Source organism: Halyomorpha halys, unplaced genomic scaffold (assembly GCF_000696795.3).
Source record: "Halyomorpha halys isolate HHAL.00 unplaced genomic scaffold, Hhal_1.1 Scaffold265.1, whole genome shotgun sequence".
NCBI classification, from domain to species: Eukaryota; Metazoa; Arthropoda; class Insecta; order Hemiptera; family Pentatomidae; genus Halyomorpha; species Halyomorpha halys.
The window spans coordinates 1,030,985-1,053,367 of NW_027107765.1; the positions used below are offsets into that span (position 1 = coordinate 1,030,985).

The following is a 22,383-nucleotide window of genomic DNA, read 5'->3' on the forward strand; positions in this document are numbered from 1 at the left end:
CCCTTTCAGTTTTGCTTCTGGACATGTCTCATATGCCTTTCTTTTCTCAGGTCGGGGGCTCCCACGGGTATTTTTTCGACTGCTCTCAATTTCATGTTTCTAGGCTTTATGATCTATGAGTCTGCGACGAAAAGCAAATGATCCGTTTCTATTTCAGCACCTCTGACTACTTAAATGTCAGTGAACTAGTGTGCGTATGATATCTTGTTCAAATAAAAAGTAATCAATAATGTTGTTTCTTTCCTGCCCTCAAGATATTATTATTATTTTTTTGTACTTATTGATAAAGAAATATATAGTTAAGATATATAATGCTTTAAGAAATAATATCTACTTGAAAAGTTCATAAATTGAGAAATGGCGCATTGACTTCCAAGTTTTCCCAGAATGCTTTTCGCCTGATTTCAGGTGATTGCAGACGTCTTGGTCTTTGTTTTCTTATTGAGATTTCGTTTTGTAAGTGATTAATACCTTGATTGTCTTGTAATTTATTTATTTTATGATTGAGAATAATTGTTTTTCATAGGTTCTTAATTTTAGGTATAAATCTATTATTCGCTTATTTTTTTTTTTAAGGAATCCTTTGTTTGTTTACAAAGTATAAAAGCCACCTTAGGCCTCGGTGTAGAAGGAAATTATTTGACAACTTGAAAACTTAGTATAATTAAGTGGAACTGTAATCATGATTCATAATACAAGACACAGAATTGAGGTAAATTAATTATTTTTAAGTTGTGTTAGGTTCCTGAAGTTTTTATTTATTTTTATAAAGACTATGCTATGTCTATATATTTATTCTATTTTAATTTATTATTAATAGGTATGGTAAGGGAAAAATAAATTAATACTTTGAATATTATCAATCTTTAGCTGTTAAAAAATATTTCCTTTAAAACAGGTTTTGTTTAGCTTGTTTGCTACTGTCATCCTTATATTGATTTCTAAGGTATATTCTTATAATTAAGATAACATTAATTAAAAAAAAAATATAATATTTTTGTTATAAAGTTTTTTTTTTTTTTATTTCATCGTATTGTCTTCACTTTTCAAGTGATAAAGGACTGGATTGATAAGTGATTTCCGAATTTTGTCATAATTTGTATTTCCTGGTATTAGTTTTTGTATTGAAGTTATTACAGACTGTTGCAGTGTATAGGTACATGAAAAATATTCCTATTGAAGTTGCCTTATGAATATTGATTAGTTTATTCAAGAATTGACCAGTATAACATCTTCATCAAATTTTGAATTTTTGTCTAGTCGGAAAGATTTTTTTAAAATTCAGACGTTTGTGTTCACTGACATATTGCCTTTTAGACTAATGATACCCCATGAAGAAAAATTAATTTATAATTATAGTTTGATTCTAACTTGTGACATTGATTTGATTACATTTTATATCCCATATACTTGTTTATGTTTCTGCGCAATGTATGTTATATTTTTATATACTCAGATAAAAAAGAAAAGTACTAACTCTACAGTAAGCAGTGTTCAAATCTAAATTATTTATTATAATTATTGTAAGACATGCTTTATTTTTGTATTACATTTATTTCCTTATATATACACCTGCTATTCACAAAATAAATCACCAACAGATGAGTTTACATGATCATTATCTTGGAAAAAAGAAGTAATGTCTTGATACACTTGAGGAAAATACGCTGCAGCATACCTATCAGCCCTTTAATTAACTTACATAACTATGTATGTAAAACCCTGTATTGTGAACCTCTCATTTTGGCCCTTTTCAGTCTTTTAGTATGAGTGTTTTGGTCATTTCTTTTATTGATTAGTCATTTAAAGAACATATCAGTTTTAATGTTCATAAAGCTGGTTGAATAAAATTAAAGATATGTTGTTTTTGGAAATTGCATGATATGATGACTAATAATATATCTGAACATAAGTAAAATATCATTTCTTGGTGAAATAATCAGACATTGTCTGCTGATGTAGTTCTAATGTTTTTTGAAACACCTTTAGAATTCATCAAAATGTTACTACACATTTATCAATCTGAATTCTTTGTCATATTAATATTTATTTTTAAAATTGGTTTTTATATTATCTTGAAATTCTCATAGGTATATAATGCTTTCTTCTTTTGTCATTTAAATGTCCTCTTGAGACCTATCATTATTTCTTTAGCTTTTATTGGTGACTCATTTGTGATTGCCCTATCATTATATAAAATAAAAGATTTATTTTGGTAGAAAAGGAGATTTTTTACCAGAGAAATTTTGTTTATCTGTTTATCAACCTTTAATATGTTAACTAAATACATTGAGGTTAATTGAATGTATTTATTGATGAAGCTCATCGAGTTATTTAAGATCAAAGTTTATAAATATGGTTTAAATGAAAATTTGAACATAATTAGATCAACTATTTTTTATGATAGTGCCCTTACTATCTTGATTTTACCTGATTTATTTTTTATTAGAGCTACTATATCATGTTAAAGCATCGTGAAAAAGATTTTATTTTTTATTTTTAAGAAATCTATTTCTTGTTATTTTTAGTTATCATTTTCTTGTTAGATTAATTTATGTAATTCTGTTATTGGCATTAATAACTACCGATCATGTGAGTGATGTACTTTTATTTAATTATAATTTATGTATGTTTTAAATTGGTAATAATATAAAGCTGTAAATGCTCTGGCTCACGCTATATTCAATTTTTACCAGTAAGCAAGAGCAATATTATCATTTGGAGATTGGCTGCTCTCTGTGAACACTTCTTATCAGGATGTGTAGTTAGTATGTGAATCCTAGTGATGTATGTGTACTCTAGCTAGCTTCGTGACATCTCACAATTTTCTTCCTGCTCCGCTCGTTTGATATAATATCAGCCTCAGGAAACCCTTTTTCAATGCGAGATATGGGTTTGCAGAGAAAACAAAAAAATTAATATATCATCACTACCCAGCTAAATGGAGGTTTGAGTTCAGACATTCATATATGTTTTCTTTTCCATATTGTGATTGTAGTGTAATGGCAGCTTAAATCTTCAATAATAATTCTATCATCTTTTAATAAATTTTTTAATTTGAAATTTTTTTTATTGAAAACCATTCTTACGTACCAAATGGTCAAACCATTAATTGGATCACATTTTTCTAATATTTATTATCAGAATATTTTGTTCTAACTCTTTTGGAAATTTTTTTTTCTCATTTGCATTTGCATGTATATTTATCTCATATAAGCCAGGGTTTATTTCACTTTTTGTTTTCATGTCTTCATTAAAAGAGTTAATTTTTTTTTTCTGAACTTATGCTTATTGTGTTAAATACTTTTTTGTTCCCCAGAGTGATGTAATTGATTTTATTTTTTATTATATAAAATTGGAAAATGAAGTTTCATTTATTTATTTGTATAATTTTTTTTTCTATATATTCTCTTATGCTATAATTTTTTTATTCATAAAAAAAAAATATTTTATTTTTAATTCAAGTTGGTTCTTCCTTTTTTTTTTTTTTTTTTTTTTTTAATTTTTATTATAATTTTTTTTTTTCAACATTTCCAACTGATCTCTCAGCGCATACTACAGTGGCAAGAAGAAAGGTTTTCTTGGACCAGTTCAGGTAACGATGATGCAGTAGTTTATTGTATTGTTGGACATTTTTTGAGGATGAATGTTATTTAAGGGATCTTTTAGTTATATCCTAAAAAAATATATATATATTTCTCTTAGTTGAATTTATTTAATTTTGTACATAAATTTTGATTTTTAGTCTGTGGTAAGTTGGTAATTTTGTCTCAATGCATTATGATATATTTTATGACATAATTATGTTGGTTTATTGGATTTATGCATGTAATTAAGGGGAAATTCTTGATTAAAATTATGATTATAAGATGCAAGTTATTATTTTGACTCGACCAGTTATGCATCATAAGTGAAGCATTATTCCTACAATTGTTCTAATTCAACGATGCTACAAGTCTAATCAGCTCTCCTGTTCCACTTTGTTCTCAGTTTTTTTATGACTCTGGAAGTGAAACTATGTCCAGCATCTCTTAGTTCCTGCGAAACCATCATCCTGAAAGCAGTGTTTTCAAGAGTACTTGAGATTCGAGAAACTGACAGACCCCATATCTGTTTTTAGAAACTTTAAGCAATGCAGATGTGGTCCGTGACATCAGTTGTCAAAGGACATGCCGAGCATTTTAAAACAATACTGGTAGGCTCTGAAATATTAACACTTAATATATGTGCGCGCCTATGTTTAGGTGTTTGAATTAATGTATGTTTGTAGTTTGAGGGTTTTTGGTCATATATTTTTCAAAATATCTATGAACTTTTGAACCCTAAAACAAAATGAAAAAAAAATATATATATATAAATATATATAGATGACAATAGCAAACTTAGAATTTAATAAGTAGCGTATGTTTTATTGTTATATACATTTGTTTAGCATTAAGGAATATATAAATTTTTTAGTCAAATAGTCATGATGTGTGTAATTGGCTGAAAAAAGCTGTACATGTCTATTAACAGGTAGTATTTTGTGAGTGACTATATTTTGTAGTATAAAAATAAAAAAAGGGACTGTATTCCTTCAAATTATTATTAATGAGTTTTAAGGTATTATATTCTGAGCGTGTTGATTATCACCTTAGCATTCTCGGTGCAACAGCAGTATAAGAATAAAATTTATTTTGTGACGGACCCAGATAATAACTCTTGTTCTTCTAACTCTGGTTAGAATTGAGTAATAATCTGTTGAACATGTCTTTGCTTAAATGACATTAAATTACAAAAAAAAAAAAAAAAAAGCATTACATTCTTTGTAAGAGTTAAATAAGTAGGCTACATACTTAAATAACTAAAGATATAAATTTTATTTGTCATTGAAAAATTTCAAAACTTCAAATCTAATTTATTATAATTTCAATACTTATAAGACCCTGGCTGTTATTTGATAGTTTTTGTTCTGATGAGCATTTCATATATATATATATATATAAATTATACAAAGAAAATTTTTGCTTTATAAATAAATTAGCTTTATTTTAATTGTTTATTAGTTCTATATTATTAGTGCTTATAGTTTCTTTGAGTCTTCAATCTGTTAGGTTCAAATTGTACTATTTTTTGTTTGTTAATGATTTTAGAAATTAAAAATGCTGCTTTCATCATTCACATTTCTTGTTTAAAATTTTGGTAGATTTTACACGTATTAGTTTCTATATATTTCTAATTTCCATAGTAAATAAGTTTGTTATATTGATATTGTAATTGTTTTAATGTCTTAGTAAATTCCTTGCAAGAGTAGTTTAATGTCCATAAATATCCAGTGGTGCCTATTCTATTTATTATTTAATTTTAGAGGGTTGTGTGAATGGAATTATTTGAACTAATTACTATTTTGGACTTACAGCATTACCTCAATTTTAAAACTTTATTTAATTTTTGTGGAATGGTTACTTTATTTTATGATGGCAGCAAACAATAACATCAATTCCAAATTCTTTTTCTGAAATTATTTCAAAATTTAATTTATCAATAATGGTCAAGTGCTTAACAAATAAGCAAGACCCTTTATATTATATATTTTAAGTGCAAGTTATTTTTTTGATTATTATACATAATATACTAATTTCTTTATTGGGCGGCAATTGGCAATTTTAATTAGTTGTTAGTAAATATTGAAGTAATAACATAAGTTGCTTTGTATATATGATGGCTTCTTTTAATGATTTCTTTGTGCTTTAGTTGGGCCGTGTATTTCACGAAGAGGAAGCTGTGATCAATAAAAAGTTGCCAAAAGAATTACTGTTACGGTAAAGTACTTTTTTTTTTTATTATATATTTGATTTGACTAAGGTCTATTCTCATTATATTATAATGATGGTGCTATGACCCAGTAACAGGTATTAGCCTCTTCCAATCGCTTCCTCCTATCGTCACGGTCTTGTGGTAGTACTATCCAGTCCCTGACTCCTAGGATATTGTCAGTGTCTCCTGCCACACCATTCAACCGCCTCAGCTTTTGTCCTATCCTCATCCTTATCTCATAAATTGGCTGTGTTAGGAGCATTTTTGATAGTTTTCCATTGCCATCTTGGTGATATGCTCTGCATATATTAAACGCCATAACTTTATTGTTCTGACTATATCAGCCTCTCCAAAGGCACTGTGTGTCTCCTAGTTAGTTTATCACTTCCATTCTTCTTTGCCCTTAAAATCTCCTAAAATTCAAAGATCAGCAGCTGTTCGTGTTTCACGTCAGTCTTCTATTCAACAAATAATCTTAATTTTAATTTTAATTTTAAGGAGTAAGGTAACTGAGTGAGCAAGGTTTTGTGCTTGTATCTTGGTTTGGATTCGAGTTGAGCTTTGGTAGATAATTATTTATGCTGTTTTTATTAGCTGAGGAATGACTGTGGGTTTTTCAAACAATGACTCATGGGACACATCGAGCCTCTATAAAATTGGATCTTTTAATTAGGAGCAAGACCTCGCTTTGAGCATGATCCTGACCAAATGACCTTGCACAATCATTGCTATTACTTTATTTGCAAGTACTGGACCCAAGATCCTTTTTGGGTTATAGTACTACTTATTCTAATATAAAATCATGAAGTAGCACTGAGACTGAAATCGGGGCATAGAAGTAGAAAGAAAATTTACTATGAACAAATATCTATTAAATAAAAGGTGAAATATTTTTGTAGAAAAAAATTAAAATTTAATTGTTCATTTTAGTCTTCCATAGCCTAGTGCAAGAACATTCAATGTCAATTTTTGACAGCAGTAGCAATTAACTTGGCCTATTAAAGTAAATTTTACTTTATGTTCAAAAAGTATATCAATGTTCTTGTGTTAAAATATATTTGCATATTTTAATATAAATATGTTATTTTATCATACATGAACTGATGTATGAAATACCACTATGCCAATATGAGTATTTAATACATTCAATATTTAATGTATTATATATTTTTCTTGGCCCAATTTGGTTGATCAGTATGATGTAATAACATGATGCATTACTTAATTAATGAGTTGTTTCTTTATATTACCTATTTTATTTCCACTGTCAAATATTAAACATTTTTGTTTCAGAATATTTTCATACTTAGATGTCGTTTCACTCTGCCGATGCGCTCAGGTTTCTAAAACATGGAATGTACTTGCCCTTGATGGTTCTAATTGGCAAAGGATTGATCTCTTTAACTTTCAAACTGATGTTGAGGTATGTATAATGTTAAGGTTAAATAATATATGTTAAAAATAAGTTTAAACTTATTAGTATATTTTTTTATTTGACCATACCCCCTCAAGCAACTCACTTAAGATTATATTTTAAAACCTTTGTTGTATTGTCATACATTTTTACTGGAAAGGTCGTACATTTACATTATTGTCTTAAACTTTTGTCGGTTTTGCTTATATTTCCAATGTTAGATTGGTTAATTTGTTTAAGATAGGAAGAATATTATTCAATTTTAAAGTTTATGCTGGATAAGAGTATTCAACAGAATGTAATGGTTTAGTACAAAATTGTAACAAAGATGGTTGTTAAGAACTGCTTGATCTTTTTGAAAAAAAAAAAAAAAAAAGTAGATCAGATATTGGTTGTTATACTCCTGTTATACATTATACAAAAATATGATGGTGTAACAAATGAGAAAATTTTTTAATTTATTCTACCAAGTGTATTGGAAGGTTATTGAACTGTTAAATTACATTTCAGGAAGAGGTTTTTCCTTCTTACATCTTAATTTTTCTTAATGGTGAGTATTTAGTTTACCGTAGATTATGTATGAGGAGAACACGAGTAAGTAAAAACTTATTTATTAGTGCTAATGTTGCAGCCAGAATTTTAGGCCTTTGTCAGAGCTAAGAACAAACATAATGATTAAATGGATCTACAGAAAAGTAAGAAAAATAAGAAGACAACAGATAGTATAGGTACAGGAGTAGTATTGAAGAAAGTGCATAGTGGAATATAAGAATATTTTTAAACTGTATATAATAATGCACAGAGATAATAGTAATATTAAAATAAAGAACGAAAGAATTGAGTGATTATTGTGCGGGAACCTCGTTGCTCTAGCACTGACATTTAGCGGTGATTCCGAGAACTTTTCAAACCACCCTTGTATTAGAGTTCATGATGAGAAAGTTTTATGTATTTTTTAAATTTATTTGTATTGTTTTATTTCCTTTCAAAATTTTCTATTTTAGGGTTCAGTTATTGAAAATTTATCCCGGCGTTGCGGTGGATTTCTAAGAAAGTTAAGTTTGCGAGGTTGTCAGTCAGTTGAAGATAGCTCAATGCGTACTTTGGCTGGATATTGTATTAATGTTGAAGATCTTAATCTTAATGGTTGTAAGAATATTACGGATGCCACGTGCCAATCATTGGCCAGGTAAATAGTTCATTATGTGCTATATAATTAATTGTTATTCTTGTTAATAGATTGTAACCTTCATAGGAAGGATACATGATTGTTTTTTTTTTTTTAGTCTGTTTAGATTTGATTATTTGTTTATTTTTTAGAGTTGTATTTCTTATTTGTGTTTGAAACCTAAATAACGTTAAATTTTTAATCTTTAGGTGATTTTATTTTATTTATTTCCTGCCAAAAATTACAAAAGTTTGTTTTTCAGGCATTGCAAAAAATTGTCACGGCTGGATCTTGGTTCATGCTCGAAGGTGACAGATTTCTCGCTAAAGACCCTTGCTGATGGAACTCCAAACTTAACAAATATAAATATATCATGGTGTGAAGCTGTCACTGAAAATGGTATTCCTTTTTTAAATTACGGTTTTGTTTCTTGTCGGAGCTCAAACACATACTTTATAACATTAGTCTTTTTTCGTTAATTTATTCAACTGGTGTCAAGATCTTGTCCTATGTAATCCTTATTGCTCTTTCAATAATTATTTTTCTTCTAATTTATGACTCAGTATCAGAAAGATATTTATAGGTTACTAATCTCGTCTTTAAACCCTTAATGTTATCTTAGACACTCCAGTGATTGAAATCTTAATCTTGGCTACTACTAATTCATGAAATTTGTTTAGTTAATCCAACAGCTATGCTAATAGGCTTTGAGACCAATTCAGGATTGGAGGATTTCATGAACTTTTTTCTAAATATGAAAGTGCATAATGCATTGTGCATGTGTGGAACTATTTCTAAAGATGTACTAAAGCATTCCTTACCATATTATTGTTCTTTGTATATCACTGATCACACCGTTTCTTAGATTTGAAATCAGTAGATTGTTCAAACTCTGAATCTGCCCATAAGGTTATGAAAAACTATTTTTTATTGAATATACTGTTTATTTAAAACCTTGATAAATTTTTAAAACATTTGAGAGTGATGGGTTTACTGGTACTGGTACTGGTGGGTACATTTTGCATGAGAATTAGTCTGGTAAGTGAATGTAGTGGTATTTTTTGGCAATTCCTGATGGTTAACTAGAGTTTATCTAGTCCCAATCAGAGTAGGAGTGTTAAGATTCATTTATCGGAACAACCAAGAAATAAACATAAACTGCTCCAGATCGAGAAATCTATCAGATTTTACCCTTCAGGATTGAATAACCTGTCCTACTTCGATTTAGAGTTTACGAGGTTATTAATCCAATAAACAACAATATAAGTGTCGTAATATTTTTTTTACCTGTTCGGTTTTATGTTTTTACTTCATTATTTTTTCTAAATTTTCAGTTTGCCTAGTTAAAGTCATATTAATGAAAAAGATATTATCTTTTTTTAATGTTTATACTTATAAAATCTTTTAAAAGATAACTTCTTTTGAATATTTTATTTTCAGTTTACATCTTTTGTAAATAAAAAAAATGACAAAGTAGGGTAATTTGAATGAAATTAATAACCTCAGCAGAATAACCTGCAAAAAGTTTTTAAATTATTGGTTGGAGGTGTAAATTTATATTTAAGATTTGTCCTTGAGGATGGTCGAGTTGGCTGAAACATTGAACTTTTAAAGAAATAATAAAGAGTATTTTGAGACTTAACTTGGATACAAATTATTTTATTTAAACTTATTATTGATGTTTAAATGAAATATTTATTTCTGAACCATTCTTCTTTTAAACGTAATATTCATAGGCATGTTGGATATGTTATTGTTTTAGATTTAAACATTTTATTGTATAGAGTGAAACTGTGGCTTTATTCAAAGGTATGATTTTTGGTGATCAGGAGTTGAGGCCCTTGCAAGAGGTTGTCCTAAACTGAAGTCATTCATCTCCAAAGGATGCCTTCAAATAACGGACAAAGCTATTTATTGCCTAGCCCAGTACTGTCCTCTCCTTCAAGTTGTCAATCTACATGGCTGTGTTGTAAGTACATACTCACCGTTTTATAATTATTTATGGCCTCGGGGAAGGAGATAGAACTCTTTAAAGCTTCTTCTCTGGGTCATTGTATCGTTTATTATTGATTTTTATTTCAGGGGAGATAATAAATAGTGTTTATTTCAGATATATCATTTGACTTTTAAACCTAATAGAAAATCGTTTAAGTTTGTTTGAAATTTATTTTAGAGGAACTGACAAAAGATTATTAGAAATAAAAACAAAATGGAAAAATTGCTCGAGGTCGGCTTTATATAATGTATTCAAGTTAATGTTATGTTATGGATTAGTCAATTAGTTTACTCATATCTGTTCCAGAACATTTATTAAATAGAATTCTTGTATGAAGTGTACCTTTAACTGATGGCCAGGCACTACGTTTCTTTAGAATACACTCGTTGGGTTAATGAGTGGACTGTATATAATTTAATTGAAGGAGGAAAAAATGAATTTATTAAACAGTTCAAAGGATTGTGGACAGAGAACCTTAGGAAAAAAAAAAAAACTAGAATCTATGTTATAATTTCAGAGTTATAAGGGGTAGCCAAAAAGAAACATGTGTGGATTAGGCTAGATTTATAATTTTGAGTGGTGCCAGCAAGATGGCAATATTGATGTGTGTCGATGTGCACGAAGATCCGGTTACAGTGGGTTAGAAATGAAAAATAGAGTGAACTCACTTAGGTGGGATGGTTATGTGGATGTTGACGGCATCTTATCTTCTTCTCTCTCTGTTCTCATCCCTATTCAGGTAACTACTTCCTTGAGTTACTCTTGCATTCTAACTTGAATTGAGGGTAGAATGAAGATAATTTCTCGGAATCCAATAGAAGAAAAAAAAATGACACTCTTATGTTTTCTTTATCCCATATCAAGCTTGAGATTCTTTCTTATTATATTGACTGCTAATGATGCTTATTGTGGGGTCCACCTTTTGTTCATATATTCCATTTTTAAACAGAACAATTCTTCATATTTTTAATTGAATTAACCAATTCTTAAGTCTTAGAGGTGTCATTAAAAATGATTCTTTAGGTAAGAACAATAAGTCTTTCAAAATACAGATGGACAAAACTAATAAAAGATTTTTATTTCCACTTTTATGACTAAAGGACTAAAAGATATACATTAAGTGAAATCTTATAAAAATTCTGCCTGTTTACGATACTTCTTGTATTTAAGTAATTGAGGAAATTAAAGATAATTTAAAATTAACTGTTAGCATTTTTACATTTCTTGACACACAGGCAAGGATAGTGTTGTGATAAGGTTAAATTTTCAAAGTGCAGTTTTTAACAGATTTATCTGTATTAGAGACTCCTGAGTCCAATAAAACCATTTTTTACCATTGGTCTGTGCCACAGTTATCTACTGAACCGATGGGCCAATTTTCTTGATGCCTGTGTATCAAATCAGGTTCCCTGTGCTCAATAGATGAAAAACATGTGTTTCTCTAGACTTTTGTGCCAAAATCGCTCTTAATGATTTTGATGAAACTTGCTTAAAGTCTTAATGTTTTTTAACTATTTATATATAACTTAAATCTTCTAGAAAAAAAAACTGAAAATTTCATATAAGTCTAAATAACTCAAAAAGTATTAATATTATGGTAAACTATGCTTATTTATAAGCTAATAAAAAACAATGTTGAATTATGTCAGTATTAGCAGAGGTACTCATAGGCCTTTTTACTCATATTTTTACATTCTTTCTCAGTGAAGTAGAGTTGTAATTGTATCAAATATTCAATATGCATTTTTCGACAAATCTATTCATTCTAGTTTGAAAATGAGTCTAAAAAGAACATTTTTGGTCATTAGTCTTCTAGTACTGAAAAAGTGGCATTTTTTGTGGTATTTGAAAGACAATTAAATCGAAACAGTATTAGCAAATATACGGCATATTTGAAGCAAGAGAACTCTCCAGCTATTTATTCGTGTGAATATTTGTTGATATTAAAATGTAAAAAGTTAACAGTATCAGCATTTCTCATTTATCAATGTAATTTTTTTTTTTTTATTGTGGTTAATCACCAATCCTTATTGTCCTTAACATGACTGTAATAAAAGTTGGTAATTTAATATCTTATTGTCTTACAAAAATATTCATTAAATAGCTTAACTGTAATTTAAGCTTAATATCCTCTGATACTTACATTCATTGTTTTGATTCAGTATATTTTGGTACAATCAGTGCTTTTCTATTGTTAGCATGTTCTACTTCAACTAAAAATTGCTTATATTAGTTATTGTTGATTACGATTATTGTTATTATGCTATCAGAGTTTTATTCTTTGTAATTAAAAGAACTATAATAAAAGAGTTAAGAGTTGTGGAAGTGTCAAAATGGCCAATTGACGCACCTTACTTGCCCGCTGATCTATGGTATTGTGGTGGATCTGGTAGGTCTCCTCGCTTATATTTTGTCTGCTGTGCCCTTCGTGAGTCAAGATGGAGTAAACTACTTATTCTTGTCTATATGTATTTTCTTATTTTAAAATGTTTTTAATAGTTGAAATTTTTTTTTGTATTTCAGAGTGTTGAAGATAGTGGTGTTTCAAAATTGGCCCAGTGTTGCCCGGGCTTGCACAATGTATGCTTATCTGGCTGTGTCCGCCTGACTGATGCGTCACTAGTAGCTTTGGCGCAGCATTGCCATTCTCTTTCCACACTAGAAGTAGCAGGATGTGCCCAGTTCACTGACACTGGATTTCAAGCTCTTGCTAGGGTGAGTACAGTTATTTTATAGAGTATTAATTCGTAATTATTTCTTAGTAATTCAATGAATTATGTAATTATTTCTTTGTTTATTTTTAGCTGGTCTGTTTAACGATAGTACTTACTTTTTCACATCTTGCTCATTTCTTTCAGAATTGCCGTCTATTAGAAAAAATGGATTTGGAAGAATGTATCCTCATTACTGATCAAACTCTTATTCATCTCGCAATGGGTTGTCCGCGTCTTGAAAAATTGGCAAGTTTTTATTTTTTATACAAATTTTAATTTAATTATTTTAAATTAATGAATTAACTTTTGAATCTCATTTGGAAAGAAAAGAGAATTCCTAAGGACTGGGAAGTTCCAGTGTTCCTATTTATAAGAAAGGGGACAATCAAGAGTGTGGTTACTACCATGGAATTTCACTTCACAGTATATCTAGCAATGTACTTTAAGAGTATTGGAGAGAAGAATAAGAACATTGGTTGATAGCCAGCTCGGAGAGGAACAAGACGGTTTCAGAGCACAACGAAGCACACAAGATCTCATCTTCACAATGCAACATATCGCTGCTCTTTATAGTAGTCCTCGATAAAGTGTTAAAGAAGGCTAAGTTGAGAATGAGACAATTTCAGTTAGGACCCAGGAACTTACAACCCATCAGATTTTCTGTGTTAGCTTTTGCGGATGACCTGGTCTTGCTGGTTCCAACGAATGAGACCTCCAATACAACATAAATGTTCTTCAAGAAGAAATGGTTACAATAAACAAGAAAATTAACCCGGAAAAGACCTAATGTATGAGGATAGGAAAGAAACCCCAGAGAATAATGAGGGCTATCAGAGCAAACAGAAAGACTAGAGCAGGTCGAGAATTTCCAATATCTAGGTGCTCATCTCAAAGAAAGTAGCTACATGGATGAAGAAGCTTCCCAAAGGATCGGTGCAGCTGGAAAAGTATTTAGTTTGTTTCAAAGGGGTTTCCTGGGTAAAAGGGAGGTGACGAGAAAAACTAAAATGATGATCTATAATTCGAGGTAACCCCCTATTCTTTCCTACTCTTCTGAATCGTGGACCCTCACCTCGAAACACAAGAGCCGGATCCAATCCATGGAGATGTGTTACCTTCGTAAGGTGGAAGGAAGAACATGACGAGATAGAGTACAGAACAATACCATACAGTCTAACCTAAAGTCAAACTGGCTGATAGTATCCTAGAGAGGCACAAGCTAAGGTGATTCCGACACCTCCTTCGGATGGACCAGGAAAGAATTGCCAGCAAAAGATGTATGAGACTTGTTTGGAGGGAAGAACACCAAGAGGAAGATAGTGCATTTCCTGGGAGGAGAGTGCTAAGGAGGCGGGATATGGACTGGAGCAGGAGAAGGAAATGCTCCAAGAACGAGACATCTGGTCCAGGCTCTACAAATTGTAACCCCAAACTGCGCTAGCGCTAAAGGAGATAAAATGATTATGATGATTAATGAATTATTTTCATTTTTTCTCAATTAGTACTCTAATAACCATGTTATTTGTTTTTAAGCATTTTTATTAGTTTTATAATAAAGTTTAGTATAATTAGTTTGACTTTTAGAGAAATTTTGAGTTAAAATATATTTGATTACTCCATAAATTAACTAATTATTAGTTCTTCCCTATCTGTTGGAAAATGTTGGCTAAATTCTGCCATAAAAAAAAAAACAAGTGAGGTTGTAATAAAAGTGTATAAATAGTGGTAAAAGAGAAATAATTTGACTGTGATTTTTAATGTATTTCTTGTGTGAGGTTGTAATAAAAGTGTATAAATAGTGGTAAAAGAGAAATAATTTGACTGTGATTTTTAATGTATTTTTGACATATTAGATATAAATGTTTTGACCTGGGCAGAATAGCCTGTATGGAATTTTTTTAAATGGTTAAATGATATGTCTCATAGTAAATTAAGATTGTCCCTGAAGATGGCCGAATTGGCCGAAACGTTGGACGTGTAAATGAAATAAAAGTTTCTTTTTAAACAATTTTGATCTCTTTTCTCTCAACTTTATTCTTTTTAACATCCGACGTTTCGACCTCTCAGGTCATTCTCAAGGATTCCTACAAACAGCTCCTTTTAATTACTAGGAGTAAGTTAATAGTAATTAAAAGGAGCTGTTTGTAGGAATCCTTGAGAATGACCTGAGAGGTCGAAACGTCGGATGTTAAAAAGAATAAAGTTGAGAGAAAAGAGATCAAAATTATTTAAAAAGAAACTAAACCACTCTCAAACAACTATAATAATAAAAAATAAATGAAATAAATGTTTTGAGACTATAATTTGGATAGTGTTTTTGATATTTAGTAAAAAATTGCCAGTCTCAAGAAAGAATTTTAAGATTATAAAAAAAAAATACATTTAAAACAAATTAAATTAATATAAATTAGAGCTTGTTTAAACTATAATATATTTTTGTCTTGTCTTATTAATAATTTGTCCTTACTTCACTGATAAATAATCATCAGGATTTTGTAAAAACCTTTTCTTTTTTTTTCTATGCCAAAGGAGGCATTTCTGCCATTTAAAAGCCCTGTAAAAACCTACGGCCTTTCCTTTGTTTTTAAATTATGTTTAAATATTTCATTTATTATTTAACATAATTTATTGGTTAACCACTTTTGATTGCAAAATAAGATGATTTGCGTATCAGTATATAGTAGTCTACAAAATAGCAAAAACTATTTATTGGCAACCAACGTTTCAACCCACCTTGCAGGTTTTTATCTGGACTAAATAAACAATATAAATGAAATATTGTACACTATGGCAGGGCTTAAAGAAAATTTTAAAAATTATATAAAAGTTAATAGATTAAATTAAAACAATATGGAAGTTGAAATGTGTTGAATAAAATATTAGTAACAAATATAGTAATAAATTATACAGAATTAGAATGTAGAGCTCAGGTTATAATAAATAAATAAATTATTAAAAGTATGGTAAAAAAATTAAAATAAGTAATGAAGTAGGAAACATAGTAAGCATGTTGGTGGGATAAATAAATCATCGAGATAAATTAGGATGGAGAAAAAAGATAATAAATAATATATGAAAATACTAACCTTGAACCTTCCTGGAGGCAACTAAGAAAGGAAATGACAGTTTGGAGCTTGGGAAAAAAACATTTTAAATGCCTGTTTAATAGTATTTGTGTGACAACTAAAGAATATGAAATTATGTTATAAATGTAAAGTTATAGTTAGGTATTATAATTATAAATTACACTGTAGCTGTAAGTCAACTCCTATGGGTTCTGGAGCTCTCCTGGCGTCCACCTAGCCTCTTAAATTGGGTTCCCTTAATTGGGTAAAAATCTGGCGGTCGAGCGTGATTCTGACCAAATCACCTCCTTGCACAACCGTTGGTCTAGTAACAGTACTTCCTAACAAACTACTGAACCCCTGACCCTTCATGGGTTTTAGCGGTACAGATTTTAATTTTAATTATAATTATGAAAACAAGAAGAGATTAAATAAATAAAATTAAACAAGAGAAAGTATATAAAAGTGTATGTTATATAATAATTAGGTAAGAATAGAAAAAGGATGAAATTGATTGAGAGATAATAAAGTGTACATAAATATATTACTATGAAGAAGACAAATAAAAATTTACAATGTTAAATTAAAAGAGGTACAAAGATGATTTTTTTTTTTTTAAATTGTTTTTTTGCTATATTAAATATATTTTATTATTTTTGATGTGATGTTTACTAAGACTCCTGTGTTTATAGAGCTTGTCTCATTGTGAACTGATTACTGATGATGGTATTCGGTCTTTGGGAACTTCTCCATGCTCAGCAGAACATCTAACTGTACTCGAATTAGATAATTGTCCTCTTATCACGGATACATCCCTCGAACATCTCATCACCTGCCATAATTTACAGCGCGTAGAATTATATGATTGTCAGCTGATCACTAGGGCTGGCATTAGAAGACTTAGGGTAATAAACCAGTATATATATCTTATCTCTAGTAATAGTGTTATCATATTTTCAGTACTTTGCATTATTGTGAATCCCTTCCCTTCCATAATCCCATTTTCTTGCATCAAAAAACTTTCTGAATGTTACCCTCGATTCTGTTTTGTCTCTATTTAATTTCACTGATTGTTTTCTGTCAGTTTTACTGGATTGAGCTATAACCTATTTCATTTAATTTGATGATATTGATGTTTTAAGTACTAAACATTGTATGTTGTTAATTATTTTGTGTTCAGAATAATTAAAGGGTGCCTATCAGTGAGGCATTGACAGTAAATGTCATGGAAAAAACAAACCAAAATTGTTGGATACCTACTTTTGGCAATTAAAGAAACTTCTTTTAACAGAGTATAGATGAACAGAAATAGATACGTGCTACTCAACCCTTTCAGTGGGGTAATTTAAGAGATGATCTTTGTCCTGTGAGCACTTGCTTTTATTCATTATAACTTTCGATACTGCTGCATTGGATTTTAATTTAAACTTCACTCTGTGTGGAGGGTGCACAGCAGCTTCTTTACTGGGTAGTGAAAATGCCCTTCAGCCCACAAAGCCTATGGGAATCTAAGGGAGCATGTATTTTTTTTTCTGCTAAATTTTGTTGTCAGCTTGATTTAAAATCCAAAATTAGAGACTGAAAATAACTATTAATTTTTGTTTCTCAAGAGTTTCAAACTAATTTTTATTTTCATACATTAATATTATATATATTTTTTAAACAGTTTTCTTTTAACTTACTTATGTATAAAATATATAGTAAGAGGAAGCATTTTAATTATACAAAATTTTGAATCTGAGTTTTTAATGGCCCTTGAGTTCAAATAATCAAGTGTTGTAAGATAGTCATTGTCTGTGCATATATGTGAACAGCCTAGCTTAAAGTCAAAAAAGTTGCTAGGAACATTGATAATGTATTTTATTGAATTCAACTAGCCGTGTTATTTATATGAAACTTAATGAAAATGATTACTCAAAACAGATCAAAAAGGAAGTAAATGTAATTAATATAAACAATTAAATTAACATTAATTATAATTAGTTGAATATCTAATATATAGAAATCAATATTTGTTTATTGATATGCACTAGCATATTGTTCATTTGATCATGATGGGGCTTTTTGCTAAATGTTCAGGGTTTTCTCGGGATGATTATATACTGGTCCAATTTTTTCGGTAAAAAAAAAAGTTATTAACAAAATTAACCATTTTTAGTGCATAGCTCAAAAAGTATACATTTTTCTCATGGTTATTATATGCCAATTGATTTGTCTTTTTATGAAGAAAAAGGAAAAAGAGTATCATCTTCGTTTTTAACATTGTCTGAAATACTAAATTTTTTAAAGAAATTAAAAATTGGAAATTTTTTACCTTGATTTATTTGGAGGATTTTGCTTTGTTCTGGTGACCATTGTTCATATGATCATAACTTCTCTGCATTTTACCCCAATTTCTACGTTAATATAACTGTTGGAAAGCTGAATATCTCCTGTTTTAACTTACGTTAGCAAAGTTTAGATTTAATGCCCATAATAGCAAAATATTGGTTCTAAATAAAGAAAAACTTTTCAAACGTTTTATTTTATATCTCCGGTTCTGATTAAACAAATCAGAACCGGTTTGTACTCTTTGGTGCAGTTTATAGAGCCCTAAACCACTACCAGTTAGTTTGGTGTAGCTTGGTTAAGTCATGTTGAAGTTAATTCTGTTTATTATATAGTTACCGTTACTGTATCACTTCATCTGTATATTAGTTGATATCAAACTTTCAATATTTTTCAATTAATGTGTATACATTCTCAAATATAGCAATAGCAATGCATTGCCAGGTCTGCTAGTAATATAATAAAATTAATATTAACTATTGACTAATAATTATTAAATTAATATAATTTTATTTAAAGTTTACATGAAACTTGATGAAAATGATAAATTAAAACGTTGTAAAATGTAATCTAAACTTTTAATTAACAAATTTCATAATTATAAACAATGAATATGACCCAGTTAGCTATAGCTTATTAAGGTTTTGCCTACTCCAAGGACCTAAACTGTTATTCCAAAGAAATAGACTGGAATAACAGTTTTATTGAAGTTCTTTTTACTATCCCTTTTTAGACTTCTGATATTAAGACAGTAAATATACGTCTAAATTAGTTTTGTAACCACAATTGAATAAATAACTCCCTATTATTGTCCAATATGATGTATTGAGTGGCTAATTTGCTTTGAGATTTATACTTAAGCAAAATTAGGTGATATAAATATAATTTGATACCGTTTCTTAATAATATTTCAGAATCATCTACCCAACATCCGCGTTCATGCTTACTTCGCACCAGTGACACCTCCTCCAAATACCAGTGGATCAAGGCAACGGTATTGTCGGTGTTGTGCCATTCTTTGAACTCAGCTGTATATAGCCATAATACTGACTTGCAGTTTATTGTTTGTATATATCACTTTGTGTATATATAGTGGGTAAGAAAAGCAGAGGTTTCTTATTGTTATTAATTTTTAACAAGCTAATGTTTTGAAAACTTATTCTAAAAAGATAATTTTGCAAATTTTATTAGTTAAGTGATAATTATTATTTCAGTTTAAAACTATTTAGTGCATACACTTGTTTAGTTATTTTAATATTAATTCTTAATTACTAAATTAATAATTTTTTTTAAAAATAATGCCAACTCTTGCAAACCTAGTCCATCTCATGTTTGACTTCATGTACATAGTTAAAAATTGGAATAAAATTTATTTAATGATATCAATATTTTTATGAAAATTATTGCATATTATTTTGGATAAGAAGTTTTTAATCATTAATTCATTTCATTACATCTAGTGTTAATAAATTCATAGCGGGCGAGAGAGGAGTTATAGATAATTTTGATGTACATAGTTCCAAAATTTACTTTTACTGGCTATGCTTATTGCTGTTTAAATTTCAAAGGCTGATTAGTTAACAATATTTTTATATTGTACACAATGAGACACCATTAAATGTTGTTGTTCACACTCTTAGTGTTAAAAATACCGAAGTTGATAGGAATAAAATATGTGATGTTATAGAGATTTATTGCACATAATTATAGTTTTATAAAAATTTAAAATAAATTTTTTTCACATTCGATAAACTAAGTAGGAAGCATTTGTTGTATACTTTTTTATTTGTGATAAAGCATGATATCATTTATTTATTTTTTCTCATAAATTCCAAATCTGTGCTTATACCAAAGGTATATATATATATATATTTTTTTTTTTCTCAGTTGTATGCATTTTATTTAAATGTTAAGAAATTAATGAATGATATTTTTTCGAATGTTTCCTACATTTTATTTTTTAAATTTTGATATTAAAACATTTAAGTATTAAAGTTAATTAAAGAAAATAATATGTTAACAATGTTTCATTTAGTGGCTTGTTGCCTCATAAAGTTTATGATGTTAATAAATTATAAATTTAATTATTTAATGTTGAATGAAATATTAATACAAACTGTATTTTGTATTTGAATAAAATTATTTGTGTTTCACCCCTAAGAATTATAAATAATGTAACCATAGCTAAATAAAACTTTTCATAGGTCAATAAAGAAGAAATGTTCATTGCATTTTTATAAGCAAAATGATAGTTTTAAGACTGATTTATTTTTAATTATTATTCTTGTTGTTTCATGTTTTTAAAGAAAAATAAATGAATATTTTTATCTGTTATGTATACTTATTTTATACATATAATGTACATCAATTTGTGAATTCCCATAGATATCAATTTTAAAATTCCTAACTTAAATATCTCATGATAAACTATTCATGATTAAAAACTGGAACTACTTTATTATATTATGTTGATCAATTTACTTAGCTGTATTTGGTGATTTATTTTATCAGGATTGTGAATTTTTAATAACCAGAAGAAATGGTATTATCTTGTGATTTTGTCATTATAGGTTTTAGCATCTTAGATTCTTTCCATTGTACTTTTTTTTTATTTTCTCAAACAATTTTTTCCTAGTAGAAATATTGTAGGAACGCCAACTTCCTTGCACTTCTCGACTACTAGGATTCTGCTGTATTCTTCTCGCTTAAGACATATGTAAATCCCTGAAAAGAGTTCTAGCCTGAAGGTGTGGTACAGATATCAGTTCTCTTTAATTTAGATTAAATTTAAATTGAAAGAAATGAAAAAGTGAATAATTCTGTAAGGTTTATAAACAGCTGTTCAATGTTATGCATACTTGTGTAACATCTGTGTAGATCACCTGTATTGCTTACAAAAATAGGTAAAGGTGAAATAAATAAAGTTCTCTTTTAAATATATATATAATATTTTAAATCGTAAGAACTAAACTACTGGTGATAAGAATCAGGTACTTGAAATTTTCATGAAAAAAGTAATTTTGAAATGTTGAATATTTCTGTTTGGGGTTATTACAAACAAAAAATATAAACAATGGAAAAGTATCAGAAAAATAGCAACTCATGAAAAAAATAAAATAAAATAAAGTTTGGATTTTTTAATAAAAATAAAAAATACAAGTTCAATATAAAAGCAGTTCACTATTGAGTGTCTCCTCCTCTAACTTTTATAACTCCATTTAGTCATAGTGACATTAAATCAGTGGTTCCCAACATGTGGACTGTCAAAGCCTAGGGAGTGGGTAGTGGGTCCTGGTAAGGGTTTGGTACTGCACATTTTATTAAGAATTATTGTTAAAACCACTTTCTTGTTTGCTTAACTGATGTTACCTGAAACTTTTTAATGTTATAGAATGAATAATAAAATTTCGGGACGAGTGTTATTTATTAAATCAAAATCTTGGATTTTCTTTTGGAATATGCTAAGGTCCTTTTAGTAGGCATTTCTTAGGTTCATAATTATTTTACCACACAAACTATTACTAAAATGAAGCTTTACTTTTTTTATTTTTTTTTCTCTAAGTATGACTTTCTGTAATAGGAGACATTGATTTATTGTGTACTCAAAGCACTCATTTGTTGAGTTTGCTTAGTTTTCTTAGAATCTGAGCAAGAAATCTATTCGAAAAAACTATACTTATGCCATTGTTTAAGAAAGATCAAACGTAGTTTAATACTTGTACATTTGTTCTCCTATGGACAATTATAGAAAATGAAGATGTGCCTCTATTTACGGTGAACCTAAACTATCTTTGGAACATAATAAGTAAAAATTCTGAAAAACGCTTTTTTTAATGCAGTGTAAAACAATTTTCAACCATGATGTATGGATGACATGATTTCAATGGTGAAATTGAAAATAT

At 28.9% G+C, this 22,383-nt stretch overlaps 1 protein-coding gene across 2 annotated transcripts; it reads left to right on the plus strand.

Moving 5' to 3' along the window:
• Nucleotides 1–352: 352 nt before the first annotated feature.
• LOC106680515 (F-box/LRR-repeat protein 20) lies at nt 353–20,725 on the plus strand. 2 transcript variants are annotated; one of them, XM_014420279.2, is made up of 11 exons: nt 353–456; nt 577–712; nt 5,734–5,801; nt 7,090–7,219; nt 8,215–8,399; nt 8,641–8,777; nt 10,208–10,347; nt 12,898–13,089; nt 13,233–13,334; nt 16,846–17,058; nt 19,396–20,702. In XM_014420279.2, the coding sequence occupies exons 2-11, from the start codon at nt 683–685 to the stop codon at nt 19,501–19,503; spliced, it is 1,305 nt and encodes a 434-aa protein (XP_014275765.1). In that variant the 5' UTR covers nt 353–456; nt 577–682; the 3' UTR covers nt 19,504–20,702. The 2 variants fall into 2 exon arrangements, with proteins under 2 accessions (XP_014275765.1, XP_066902194.1); XM_067046093.1 differs by lacking the exon at nt 353–456 and adding an exon at nt 3,991–4,195 and having other exon boundaries at nt 582–712; nt 19,396–20,725.
• Nucleotides 20,726–22,383: the final 1,658 nt, after the last annotated feature.

Coding starts and splice junctions, on each gene's coding strand:
- LOC106680515 (XM_067046093.1), top strand. CDS start 4,133: ATGCAGATGTGGTCCGTGACATCAGTTGTCAAAGGACATGCCGAGCAT. Junction 4,196..5,733: donor AGCATTTTAAAACAATACTG/GTAGGCTCTGAA, acceptor TTTGTGCTTTAG/TTGGGCCGTGTATTTCACGA. Junction 7,220..8,214: donor ACTTTCAAACTGATGTTGAG/GTATGTATAATG, acceptor TTTCTATTTTAG/GGTTCAGTTATTGAAAATTT.